The sequence below is a fragment of the Lytechinus variegatus genome, chromosome 8 (assembly GCF_018143015.1).
Source record: "Lytechinus variegatus isolate NC3 chromosome 8, Lvar_3.0, whole genome shotgun sequence".
NCBI classification, from domain to species: domain Eukaryota; kingdom Metazoa; phylum Echinodermata; class Echinoidea; order Temnopleuroida; family Toxopneustidae; genus Lytechinus; species Lytechinus variegatus.
Window position 1 is genome coordinate 7,885,863 of NC_054747.1, and position 14,031 is coordinate 7,899,893.

At 36.5% G+C, this 14,031-nt stretch overlaps 1 protein-coding gene across 1 annotated transcript in view; it reads right to left on the reverse strand.

The window, feature by feature from the left end:
* LOC121420612 (fibrillin-3-like) overlaps nt 1–14,031 on the reverse strand; it is a 161,275-nt gene that overhangs the window by 101,389 nt on the left and 45,855 nt on the right. The window contains exon 4 of the mRNA XM_041615274.1: nt 5,744–6,169. Coding sequence (XP_041471208.1) covers nt 5,744–6,169 — 426 coding nt within the window. The remainder of the gene's footprint in view (nt 1–5,743; nt 6,170–14,031) is intronic.

Consider the following 14,031-nt stretch of genomic DNA (forward strand, 5'->3'; position numbering starts at 1 on the left):
ATAGTAATCACTGTGTCAAAGATTGTTTGAAGGAAGAGAATTTAAAATCCCACCAATTAATTGTGAAGAATTTTTCTCTCAGAAAACAAAGTCAGTTTTTTCGGTTACTCACGTTACATCACCTGAACAGGTTGCAATATTTATTTTTGAAGGAGTACTACAAATTTACTTGAAAAGCGGTTGTGTATTTTAAGTAATTTGACTCTTCTAAACTTCAGAAATATATAAAGTGGTATGTTGTTGCAACAAAAAAATGGTAATAAGGCTTATTTCATTTTTCACTATTTTTCTTGTATTTTGGTACACAATGGAAGACTCAACTTTTGACCATTTTTTTCCGAAGTATACATATGAAAATAAACTTTTTATTTCTTGTTCCTGAAACTATCATGTATGAAGGACTTAAAGTATTAAAAAATTCAAGAAAATATTGAATTTGAATTTTTAAGCTCATGTCCACCAACCTGTGGAATTGCCCATGAGAGTATAATTCATGATGGCATGATATCACTATTCACATAGTATTTGAAACTTTTTCTCCTTATATGATTTTTGGTGTAGCTAGTGGTTTGAATATTCATGTTTAGTTCTTTTTTGTGAGTATGGCATGCTTTCATAAGTTGGTTTTGTGTTAGGGTTTAGCCTATGCCTGGTGTTTTTAGAGCCCTTGTGAGTCATGAGCCTGTCGGATTGCCTTCTGGGCATATACACATTCAGGTTTTCATAAAAATAGTGTGGTAATATCTTAAAGAAAATCAAAATTATCGACAGATCCATCATTTCATTATAGCCTTAAATAAGCCGAGTATCATATTCAAACATATCCTTGACCTTTTCATATATCATGATCATACAATGATATCTTTACTGATTGGAAGTCAATTCTGTTCTAAATAAAAAACATCAAAAGTAAGTTCCCCCTAACAAACCCCATCAAATCATCCAGTAAAACAAGCCATTCAAGCTGAAACCAAGCATGGGATATAGCTCGGGTTGTTAGTAAGTGGGGGGTTAAGTTTTAGAAAAACTCATTTATTGCAAGGCATGAAAGGAAAAACAAATATATCTTTATAAAAAACTAAATTCCTTCAAAAATATGTGTAACATTGACCTAATAGCTTAAATTACAGTTCAATTTTCCTGCTATGAAAAACCAATTTTCTACTTTTTTTTCTCAAATACAGAAAAGGAAGTATTTTTTAATCTTCAATCAGTCTAATGTCAGTGGCTGTTTACAGGTTCTCAATTACGATGGAACCGATTCTTAAATCAACCTCAAGCCTGAAAGTTGTTGACATGTCCCCAACGACAAAATAAACAGTGTGTCAGGGCTGGAAGCCTGAGTGGCAGACATAGAAAGGCTGTAACAGAATGCAGATCTTTGGCTTTAAACTTGGCAGGTAAAATTGCAGTTAAACTTGCAAAGTTGACTTTAACAGTGTCCATAGTGCTTGGTAAGAATTCAAAACCCCTATACATATACCATTTATACCGTGTTTACACAGTGACACGGCTCGGGGGATCGACACGCGAGCCGTGCTCAACACGGCAATTTTATGCTGTGTAAACACGATCAGAGTGATCCGCGAGCCGTGTCGAACACGGCTTTTTTGATCCGCCAAAATCGTAGGTTTCAACCCGCGAGCCGAGTCAGACTCGGCAATTTTTTCGTGTGTAAACAGAAAGCCGTGTCGAACTCTCTTGACCAGGTCACTGCGCGCTTTCACTTTTGGCATTGTTGTTGTTCGCACGGACAAGATTCGATTCCGGCGGTGAATTTCCCGCGTTTAATTTGCGACGTCATAATTCTTCTTCCGTTCGAGATCCGCGAGCCGTGTTGAACTCGCCTTTTTATATGTACGTATAAACGCGATCTCTGATCCCTTCTTCGCAGTGTTCAACCCGGCTCGCGGATTCAACACCCGAGCCGAGTCAATGTGTAAACACAGTATTATTTTTGAGCATTGTAAGACAAGTTTTGTCTCATTACAAACACTTTCTTTAATATCAAGAGCAATCAAGAACACTTTTCTTATTGATCTCTTGATTGCTATACAATATTTAAAAATACTTTAGCTTAAGTTCAATTTTCAATCTAGTTAAAATTTGTGCATTCAGCTAACTAGCTGGAACAAAACAAATTGAATTTGTAGTCTTGGAGGGAAATGGGAAAGGTAGCAAAAAGAGTGATGTCATTCATCAGTTAACGAATGAGAGGAATGTTCTCAAATCGATGGCACATTAGCTCTCAATATCTCCTAAAAGCAGAACAGAGAAAATGTCAAACATTTGCAATTAATCAAATCGGACAGGAGGAAGCATTAATGATGTAACTTCTACAGAATGATGAACTGTAAGATCACTTTGATGAAAGCTGAACTAATAAGCTATGATGCGGCACATTTAATCAGCTGGACTGCATTCAGGCTTAAAAGTCTACCGTTAAGATACAAAATATTTGTTAATTTCGATTCACAATCATTTGACAGTGTTCCAGTTAAGCATTAATATGCCAAGTAGAAAATGGCTATGGAATCCTATTACATGGGGTATCCCCTCAACACCTGGGTGGCGAGTGAGAACTATAGATTCATGTTTTAATGCTTTACAATTAAAACTCTGATTCCTAATCAAAGTCGTGGAAAATAACTTTAAAACACTTGGATAAACATAACATGGTCTGACACATTTATAGCGTCATCACTTGTTAATTGCTGAAAAAAACAATGCTTGAAAAAAAATTACTAAAACCCTTAAATTGCCTAGTGATGGTACCTAATGCCTATAGATGTGGTCTTCTTGGACTTTTCTCGTGCGTTTGACAAGATACCGCATGACATATTATTACAGAAACTTTGTAGAGACTTTAACATTCAGGGTAACTTATGGTACTGGTTGCGATCATTTCTAATTGAACGCTCCCAGCGAGTTATATTCAATGGACACTACTCAGAGTGGGTTGATGTTCATTCAGGTGTCCCTCAGGGGAGTGTACTTGGCCCGAAGCTATTCAATATGTTCATCAACGATATAGTTGGATGTATGAATTCCTCCCATGCACTTTTTGCCGATGATACACTCATATATCGATCCATACAGTCACCCGCTGATGAAAAGATATTGCAAGACGATTTAGATAAGATATGTTTATGGTGTACAGCAAATCGCATGGTACTAAATGTTAGTAAAACAAAAATCATGCGCATTGTTGGTGGACTTAGAAATGTCAATAATCCCAAGTATGTCATGAGTAATAAGCCCCTGGACTCTGTCTCACAAATCAAATATCTTGGGCTAATATTAAACTCTAAACTTACCTGGCATTCCCATGTAGAATATGTAGTATCCAAAGCAAATCGACTGCTTGGTCTCATCACTACTATGTCACAGGGTTTATCTACAAAGGCTTTATTTGCATTGTATAAAGCCCTAGTACTCCCCATTATTGAATATGGCATGCCCACGTGGTACCTACACAACAGGTGTCTGATCGACAGAATTGAGTCTCTGCAAAGGAGAGCCACCCGTATGGTGTTAAAGCAGAAAAAACAACAGATGTCATATGAAGAACGTCTTCGTATTTTAGAATGGCCAACACTGGCTTCCAGACACAAATTTCTATTGATTTCGTTTTTTGCCAAGTCCCTGTTCAGACAAATTGATTCTACTATCATAATCTCCAAAACAATAATTAATGACCGTCATCAAGAAAATGTACTGTTCAGACACCTGCTGGCTAGGACCCAAAGGTTACACTGCTCCCCAATCCACTATTTCCCAAGAGTGTGGGAGGAATTAACACCTAGTCTACGAAACGAGTTTGTCCTGGTCTGTGGATCTTTAAATCCATGGCTAAGATGCTTACGGACTGAGTTATTTGAATAAGATGTATAATGATTACTGCGGGGGAGGGGTCTATGAGCAACAGAATGGAATATTGGTCAGCTTCATCTTTCCTATACTCACTGCATTAATTTGTCTAATCTAATGTTCTTTAATCCATTTGCTTTTATATACTTTTAATTTGAATTACGTTAAACAATGTATGTTTACTTTAATTCCTAGTGAACTGTTAACCTGACAAATTTCTGTTTAAATATACACTCATTTACCGGTACATTATTCTAATATTCATATTTTCTTCTTTTTATTAATTTCAAATCTTATGAGGTTTTCCTTTTTTTACTGCTTATACACCTTCCCCAATACAATGTTCTTTAAAGTTTATATTTACCTGGCTAATTCAAATGTATATCTAAATACCAATTTACTACAACTTCTTTAATTATGTTTCAATCACACTATATTGCATTGTTCTTATACATATCAATTTCAATATGCTTTTTCTATATAAATTATTGCTTGTATTAATATAATAATCTATATACATGTTTTTATTCTTGGGGTGTTTACATACAGGTCCAGGTCGGGAAGGATAGCCTGCGGGCTACAGTTATTTAACTTTTTCCTTTTCCAGGCAACCTGGACTTGTTCTGCAAACATCCCTTTCCACTCTGTAATTGTATTTTCTCCTGTAAATTGATTGTAAACTTTTTTTTGTTGAAATGCCGAATAAAATAATAATAATAATAATAATAAACCAATAGTGCAAATTTATACATGAAGAGACTTTTGTTAGTGATTTTCTCTGACAAGTTATAAACTACTGAAAATCCTTGGTTCTAATTGGCTAAGAGAAAATTAATCAGTGAAAACTGGGCTAAAGAAATGTGGGGCTAAGCATTAGCTTTCACAGAAGTTGAACTTGCATGTTAATTACGTGCTGTGTGGCAAAACCATCAATATTCATGAGCTGTGCAATAGCCCAGGGTTAAATAGCTAATCCTGGCTAAGCAAATAGTATGGGGTTAAGAAAGACAGTGTGAAACAAAAGAAGAAAGTAGGGCTTGAGGATAGTCCTGGGTTGAGGAAATGCAGTGTGAAAAGCATATAGGCAGTCTGAACCAGCTATATGATGCTGCACATTTAGTTCTCATTCGGAGAATGACCCCTTCCACCATGGTGACACCAATGCCAATAGTCTCTGGTGCGTTCTCTGAGGCTGGCTGATTTCCTTAATCATGATGACACATGCAACACTCTGTTTTCATTGAGGAACTCGGACTGGTGTTTAATAGTCAACATTTCCTTATTACCGAGTCATTAAAAAGACTATTTCAGATTTAGTATCAATTACCGATGGAGAGTGCATGTGGTGAATACAGTTCCTGAAGAACTTACTGATCCATGTAATGACAAGCATTTTCCTCAAAATGCACTCTCCTTAAGGATAGGCCTATGGTTTCTTAACAACAGCTTGGTACACTGATACAGTATCCAACAAAAGTGATTACCCCCTCACAAAAAACATTAACTTTTCGGTGCAGACCTTCACCAAAAGATTTGTGTCATAGACCAAGAAGCATTTGCTCTTAATAGGGGTGTATACATGTACAAAGTTATGCTTTTTAATCCACATATTCATGAGGGATGTACTCAGTTCTGTTGGATACAGGTGTTGCACATAATGCCGAACTGTCCAAGACCAAGGCCAAGTGTCCAAACATTTTAGACCTCAGAGGCCAAGACATCAGAGATCAAGGACAAAGTTTAAGGCCACATCGTTGTCCTTGAGGCCAAAGCCAGCCTCAAGGAAAACAATAATATGTTACAATAGCTTGCAATAACACATTGATGTCTTTGACAAAATATCTCAAAGATGCAGTAGAGGCTTTGTACATACCTACACAGCTCCTCTGGTCTGTACCAAGCCTGTAACCTGGTGGACAGATGCACTGGACCTGACCGTTGCTTCCGACCTGACACCTGTAGTCACACCCCCTGGACCTACAGCTATAGGATGATGATGATGAAGGGTTCTGTCTGGACAGTATCTGCTGGTAGGAGATCACCCCAGTCCTGGGACTGTTCAGGGCAGAGGTCTGGACCGATCCTCTACCGATGTTCTGCCTGATGACCTGGCCGGTGGTGTGGATGGACGTCCTGGAAGGAATCTGACCAGTGGTGTGGACGACTGTCCGGCTAATGCCAGAGTTAGTGGGATTCTGACTGCCACCGTTCTGCCGGGGTGTCTGGTAGCCAGAGACATACCTAGGTGCGCTGATTGTAGTTCTTCTTATAAGCTGCCAGTTGCCTGTGTAGGATGGCCCTACAAAAAGAAGAAGAAAAAAATTGTTTTTTGCAAAATGATTGTACATGAAGCAGCAGAAATGCCTATATAATTCTATGACCAAGTTAAAGTTATCAATCCAAAGTAATTACCAAAATGCAATATGTATAAAAAGTTTTCATTTAATCGCATTTTGTTACTTCTGTCAGGGAAAGACTTTGAAACTTTATTTCACCACAATCCTTATAATAAACATACAAATCAAGAAATTCAATAAAATATATTATAACACAAGTGAGAATATTTAATAAGAGTGGAAGGATCACAGAAAAGTTACAAAGAACTTATAAATACAAGAAGACAAATGCAATGAATTAATCATGAAAAGGGGGGACTAAATATCAAAATCTTCTATTTTCTTGATGCATTTGAAGGGTTTTTGCCACATCTTAAAGAAAAAAAATACCATTAAAAGCGGAATTGTGATTGGGATACAATAACTTTATATGTCCCTATTGGAGTAGAATGCAAATTACATAGTGAACACCACTACGTAAGAGGATTTTAAATGAATATAACTGTAGATGATGCATGGTACCAAAATTAGGATGGTGTAAACGAGACTATGAGTGTGGGTTGCATGGCGAATGATACCAGCAAGTGACCTATTATGAAGGTGTGAAGGGGGCACTGGGGAGGGGGTGGGTCGTTATTTTGACCTCTTCTTTTCGCTGAGTAATACGGACTGATGAGGGATTCTTGTCTCATCTAAAATATACACGAACTCGTCGCACGGCTGGCAGAAGGGCGTAAATTTCTCGCCAAGCAGATGGGCGCACACTTAATCCCATCTAACCTATAAAATATCAACTAATTTCAAATCAAACTTAAATGATTGAATAAAGGAATGAATTGGAACAGCATAGTCAATTTGGTCTGAAATTAGATATTTTATAGGTAAGATAGGATTTAGTACATGCCCCCTCCTGCCAGTCGTGAGACGAACTAGGCCCTTATTGCATTCTTATGTCATAAGTTTATGTATCTACTACATACACTCATTAAGAAACAAAAAATTATCATTATCATTATTATTATTATTATGATTGTTGTTGTTATTGCTGTTATTATAATTATTATTTATTCTGATCTTTCCCCATTAGGCCCAAAGCGCTGACAATGAGGTAGTTGATATCTACAAACTATGAAACAGATGGGATTTTAATGGGGGGTTTTTCTGAAAATCGCTTCAGATGGGGACTATCTTATGGCAAGACTCAAACCATTCCAATATTTTGAAGCCGAAACAGTGTCAAACTCACATCGGTAGTCCATGGGTTAAAAAAATAATAATTTCATTCCATTGCCATGTAAAGTGTTTAACCAATCAAGTTCAACATTTAATGATTTAAATGAGGGGAAATGATTTTTCTGGTCTAGATTAAAAACGAAGGAGGGGGACCTTTCGAAGGCAATGTCTGTAAAGGAAGTCATGATAACTTCCTCAATTGAATGCCAATCAAGGGTACACAGCTACTTGTAATAATCATGAAAGAAACATGTCATATTATGTGAAAGTCTGAGTGCAGGATGATTGGAAAAAAAAATCTGTGCTTGGGTGATGCTTCAAAAAGTTGTTTGAAAGTTCACTGTGTCACCAGTCAAAAGAAAACTTGACATACTAAAATTTTTTTACATTCACGTCATCAATCCCGGGTACACCAAAACCAAATTCTCTCGAATAAATTCGGACCTATTCTAGCCGAATTTGGCCTAATTTGGATGGTTTCGGTGGATTTGAATGTTCCTGAATCCTTTCTGAATTTGCTTGCATTCGCGGAGGGAAAAAAAATACTCCCGAAACCAGCCGAATGTATTCAGATGGATTCGCAGCTGATTCCGTTCTGGTTTAATCTCTGACCTAAAATTGCAAGATTGAACAAAATGCTGGAATGAAAATATAAAATTGAACCGAAAAAGAACATGGACGCTAAATGAGATTTTCTGAAAAGAAAGTAAAAAAATTGGTTTACATTGTGTTTCTTTTGTTTACCGTGTTCTTTCCGATACGCTTTTATAGAGGAGAAAACTGAGTTATCAATTATTTGAATGTCGTAAGAAGTGGTATTCGACCTTTTACTTTGGGGTATTTCTTTTATAATTGGCAATCCATAGTTAAGTCAAAATTTTAGGCCAGGGCTTGAATTAAACCCAAGTTCCGAATACAGGCTGTGAAGTTCAAATATTGTGAGGTGCTGATACCCAGATATCCTGTATGCCAAAGACATTGAAGCGAACTTCCAGAAAAGAGGGAAAATAATCCTAAGTTTGGTCGAACAGCTTGCAAAGATCAACACAAAACACATGTGTAAACATAATTTTCCCAGTTCAAGTCAGAATAACATTTTCGTTTTTATTCAACATAAATGTAATCTTGTTATTATCATTATCACTTTAATCATCACCATCATTATCATCAATATGACTATCACTATCAATGGGGAAGAAATAGGTCTATTCACAAACAAATACGGACTGTCATCACATTTGATATCATTTTTTTAAGGTCAAGTCCACCCTAGAAAAATGTTGATTTGAATAAATAGGCAAAAATCAAACAAGCATAATGTTGAAAATTTCATCAAAATCGGATGAAAAATAAGAAAGTTATGACATTTTAAAGTTTTGCTTATTTTTCACAAAATAGTGATATGCACAGCTCAGTGTCATGCAAATGAAACAGACGATGTCCCTCACAATTTCTTTTGTTCTTAATTGTTTGAATTAATATTTCATTGAAACTTTAAAAACTTTATAACTTTAAAATGTCATAACTTTCTTATTTTACATCCGATTTTGATGAAATTTTCAGTGTTATGCTTGTTGGATTTTTCTTTATTTTTATTAAAATCATTTTTTTGCTAAGATGGACTTGTCCTTTAAGTCATCTCCAATTCTCCTCCATAGTAGATCTTGTGGTTGGTAAAACATCAGAAATGTGAACTTTATCACGTTCATCAGTGCCTTGTGAGGAAATAATCACCACTCACCCCTTACAGACGAGGTAACTTCAACTACCCTGAGACAATAGTAATGTTGACGCGAAAGCCAGGAGACATTGGCCCGTATTCTGCACTCTGGTTTAAACTTAAAATGTTATTACTCAGCCCCACACAAACTGGGGTACTTGCAACTACTCCGGCCACTACTCTGAAACTACTCTGATGTCCACACTAAAATCTGTTAAAACAGGAAATCAGAGCTACACCAGTAAGAGTATTTCACACCAGTGTAAGATTTACATTTGTGGTATTAGTTCACCCCCCCCCCCCCCCCCCCCCGCCGCCTCCACACTGATCTTATTTCTTGGTAGCCTGATCAGTTTACCAAATTCATTAATGTAATATATTTGGTGGCCTGCAAAGCAAATTTGGTGGCCCTAAAACAATAGAAAATATTACAATTTATCAAAACCTTGGTTGCCCAACTGGGCTGCCAAGTCTGGGCTTTTAAAGAATTTTGGTGGCCCAACTCTCAAATTTAGGTTGCCCTGGGCAACTGCTCATGTCAAGCCCTGCCCCCTCCCGTTGATACAATTATAACACATTCAACATAACTCAATATTGTAATATGTACTCATTCATTCCAGCTAGACAAGATTGCTAAAGAACCCAAACCCTATGTCTTCCCCTACCGATGAACCCTTCAACACAAAAATGCAGCTTAATGCCAAAATTGAAATGCATCATCAGAGAGTGCGAAGTGGCCTTTCAACTGAACTTGAACTTTGCTGATGACCACAAACTAGGAACAACACTAAAGACTTGACTCTCAGATTATAACATAATTTGTTTTTAACTTGATTTCTAGTCAAACATATGAAATGCAATGATTTTCATTGGTTTATATCCAGTGGATGAGAAACAAGAGTATTCTTTGGGTTGGTAACCACAGACAAATCTAATCTAACTTGACACCCACAAAGTCTCTTCTACAACAGACACACACACAAATATTTTCAAAATGTACGGAGACTGTTATTATACGATTAAATGGAGCATTTGTGGCTCAGTGAATTAGTCTCCATACTCTGAAATAGGGGATTGTGGGTTCGAATCCAAGCCATGGCTCAATTTCTTTTATAGAAAATAATTACAGTAAAAGGGTAACAACATGAAAAGATTGCTTAAAAACTGTGAGCACTAGAATCAGAAGCCTAAAAAAGCTGGGGTAATATACTTATAGGTGCACCTTGAGTACCTCATGTGGAAAGGTGCATAACATTAACACCCTACATCACCATCATGATCGTCATCATCATTTTCATTATAATGGTTGCTATCATACACAACAACATAAATTTTGCTAGGGCACCTGGGTCTAGTCTACAAACATCAAGTCATCAACTTCGGGTAGAAGTGGGTCTGAACTAGCAGACTACAGACTCCTCCATCATCTATTCTGTGTGTATAAACGGATCTAGTGTTAAAACCAGTCATTATTGTGCTAAGTCTTTTGATTCTTCTTTTCTCTTGTCGCCCATTCATCCCTTCATTTCCTCTCCAGTCATCAGAACCCTGATGAAGGCTTCCTGAGAGCGGGCTAGTTCAAGTGTAAATCAAAGAAAGCAACACTTTTCACACGTGGCTTCGTTTTCTAATTTTTCTGGTGGCGGTGAATGTTGTTGATACTGTCGTTGTTTCTGTTGTTGCTGTTGTTGTTGTTGTAGTTGTTGCTATCGCAGTTGCTGTTGTTGCTGCGCCTTTAGTTGATGTATTCATTGTTGTTGACATTGTTGCTGTTCGGGTTGTTATTGCTGCCAGTTATTGTTCTTGTTGTGGTTATGTTGAGGATGTTATTGCTGTTGTTGTTCTTGTTGGTATTGTTGTTTGTTTGTTTGTTGTGGGTATTTTCCACCCAAATTTATCTCTGAGATATTCTCTCAGTGGGTCTTTCACAAGGTTCCTATGCTGCTAGATACTATTATCTAGAATACTGGTGTTGGACATTGGCAATATACAATAATGCCTGTAATGATGGTAGTGGTTAATTGAACTAACTGCCAATTTGACAAGAGAGCCTTATGCTTCAAGGTAAGCAACCAGAGGATTAACAGCTTATAGTCCTCTCTGAGGGACCTGGTAATGAGGAATAGTGCTTTATCAAGACCAAATACTGGCAAACCTGTCTAGTGTTACTCTCATATCATTAGTTCTTTCCTAGTTCTTAGTTAAACTATTATCTAATCCACGATTTCACTTATTTTGCATTTGAGATCTAACTCTAACAAAAATATAATTTAAATTATGATTCTCAATATAAAGTATCAGGCTTATAGCTTAAGACCTCATATGAAAGCTCTCAGATTTACTTCCAGCTTGTACTCATTTGCACTTTGCCTGCTTTAACCTATCAAATCAAAAGTTTCTATATTTTCAAAGGCAAACTTCAACCTGATATTTCCATGTGGTTTCTAGACTAGTCTACACTGAATTTACCAACTCTTTGACAACTTCTATGATTAACATTGATAACAGCTCTTAAGTTTTAATCAACATGAGTTGTGTTGAAGATGAATGACACCTACAATAATCACATATTGTATCCATATATAATGCTATCTTTTCATTCCCGAATACTAAAATTGAAAAAAAATCTAAATCTTATTGAGCAAATGAATGGGAAGAGAACAGTAAAGATATGGAATTACAAATAATGCACAAGTATTATCAATGCATATCAAACTTCAAGTGAGCAGTCTGAAATTTCCAAAGTTATAAGTTATTGTTAAAATAGTAGAATCATGCGATTCAATTAGCTTTTTTAGAACAAATTTGTCAAAGATTCCTATAATCTGTTACAACAAACAGCTTTTATGTCACAGTGCCTGAACAAAAACATAATTGATCAACATTACAAGGGTTGTTTTTTCTTAGAAAGAAAGAAATGAAATGTGTATTTGACACTGAAAAATCAACCCTTGATTTCTGTGCCAGAGACAATAATTGTAACATAAGTACAGAGAATCAGGGATGGTAAATTCACACATTTGTACAGTTCTAACTTCTGAGGAGCTAAATATTGATTTGCAGGTGCAATTCCTTTCAGGACTTCATTTTGTAAACTTATCATAGACACAGTGAACTTGTACCTCACAGTTTCAATTTGCCAAATCAATGTTATCCTATGTCTTGAAACTAGATTCGACTCAATTCAATTTAATTCTTTAAAAATAGGACAGACTTCCCAGTCATGTTCTTGTTATAACCAAAATGTTCTTGATAAGCAATTAAAGATTAAATGCCTGGAACATACTTTTTACATCAACAGGTTGAGTTCCCCCACATGGATGTCTGCATAACCCACAGCGTCTATCCCAGCATGCTCTAGCTACAGAGCCTTGCTAACCTGCTGGGAGCAACCTTTGCTCATGTGGACCTTGTTCTTTAGCTCACAGTGACAAGGCTGTACTATAAACATAAAACTGATGTTGTATTGGACAGAAGATGTGGAAAATAAATGGATTTAAGATGAATACTGCGGGATAATTTAGAAAAAATAATCAATATTAAATCTTAAAAAGGAAGGGGGCAAAGAGCACATTGAGCGAAAATTCAGGAACCATTTTGAAAGGCAATGTTGATCATATCAACCATAGTTTGGTTTTCTTGCATTCATGCCACAAACAGGCATCATATGGCATGCATCTGTAATCCAGGCTGTGTGGGGAAGTTACAAACTGAAGCAGAGGTTCAAGGTTCAAGCCCTATTCTCATCTATCGTCTATGCAAGTCGATTTCATCAAAGGCAACTATGTATATAGCTAGAACCCTGTCCAAATGGAGTAACATATAGTGATGAGCATGGCTGTGAAGCATGTCCTTCACAACTAAACCCTTGTATTGTGCAATCATACCTCAAAAAGAGATAAAGTTAAGGGGGCCAGTTTGATAAAACTTTTTACAATAACAAAATTGCAACAACAGTTAAAAGCTACTAAAATCATTCAATCTGATTGGCTGAGAGTAATTGTGCATTATTTGTGCATTATTTGTTATCATAAGTCTTGATGAAATGGGCCCCTGAAATTCATTGCCTTTTCCCTAAATTGGCATAAGCACAGATTTGCCACTATCCCATCAGAAGACAGCATTCTACATTTCATGTCCTCTGATAGATTTTCTTCAAACTATTATTTTCATATCTTTTTTGTGTGAAATGAAACCTAGACATTCCTGTAGACTCCAAACAGGTTGTTCCGTTTTCAAACAAGACATATTTTCTATTCTTAACATGTGCAACACAGATGTTGGGCGAGAGGATTTTTCTGAAAGCAATGAATTTTCTCTCTATGTGTGTGGTTTGAATTTTGAAGCTTGCCTGGAGAACCTGAAAAATTTAGCAACATTAAAATAAAAAGACAGTGTCTTTATATGAAATAAGGTTTAGATATGATTTATTTTACTCTGTGAACTGAGCAAAGTGATCTTGAAAACCAGAGTGTTTCACAAAATGAATGGTCAACAAACTTGCTCCGAGCCAAACAAATGCACAGTTTTCTGTAGCTTTCAATAACAGCAAAGGTGAAAATCATTGTTCATATCTTTTGTGAAATGCTTCCCTAATCATAATTTTGTCCTGTGAGTTCTGAGCCTGTTTTATTTGATCACTTTCCATTTTGCTTGGAGCGTCAAGTGACAACCTATTTAGTGGGGATAATAACAGTGAACATGGTCTACAGTTCAACATGGCAATCCGACTTTGCTTTAGAACTGGAAATGCTTTTGACAGATGAAAAGCTAACTTCACTTTGTAAACAAAGGCTATGAATTTACAATCATCAAGTCCAGCTTAAGAAGCTGAATGTGTGCTGGGTCTTTATTTCAACATGATTTTCCAAC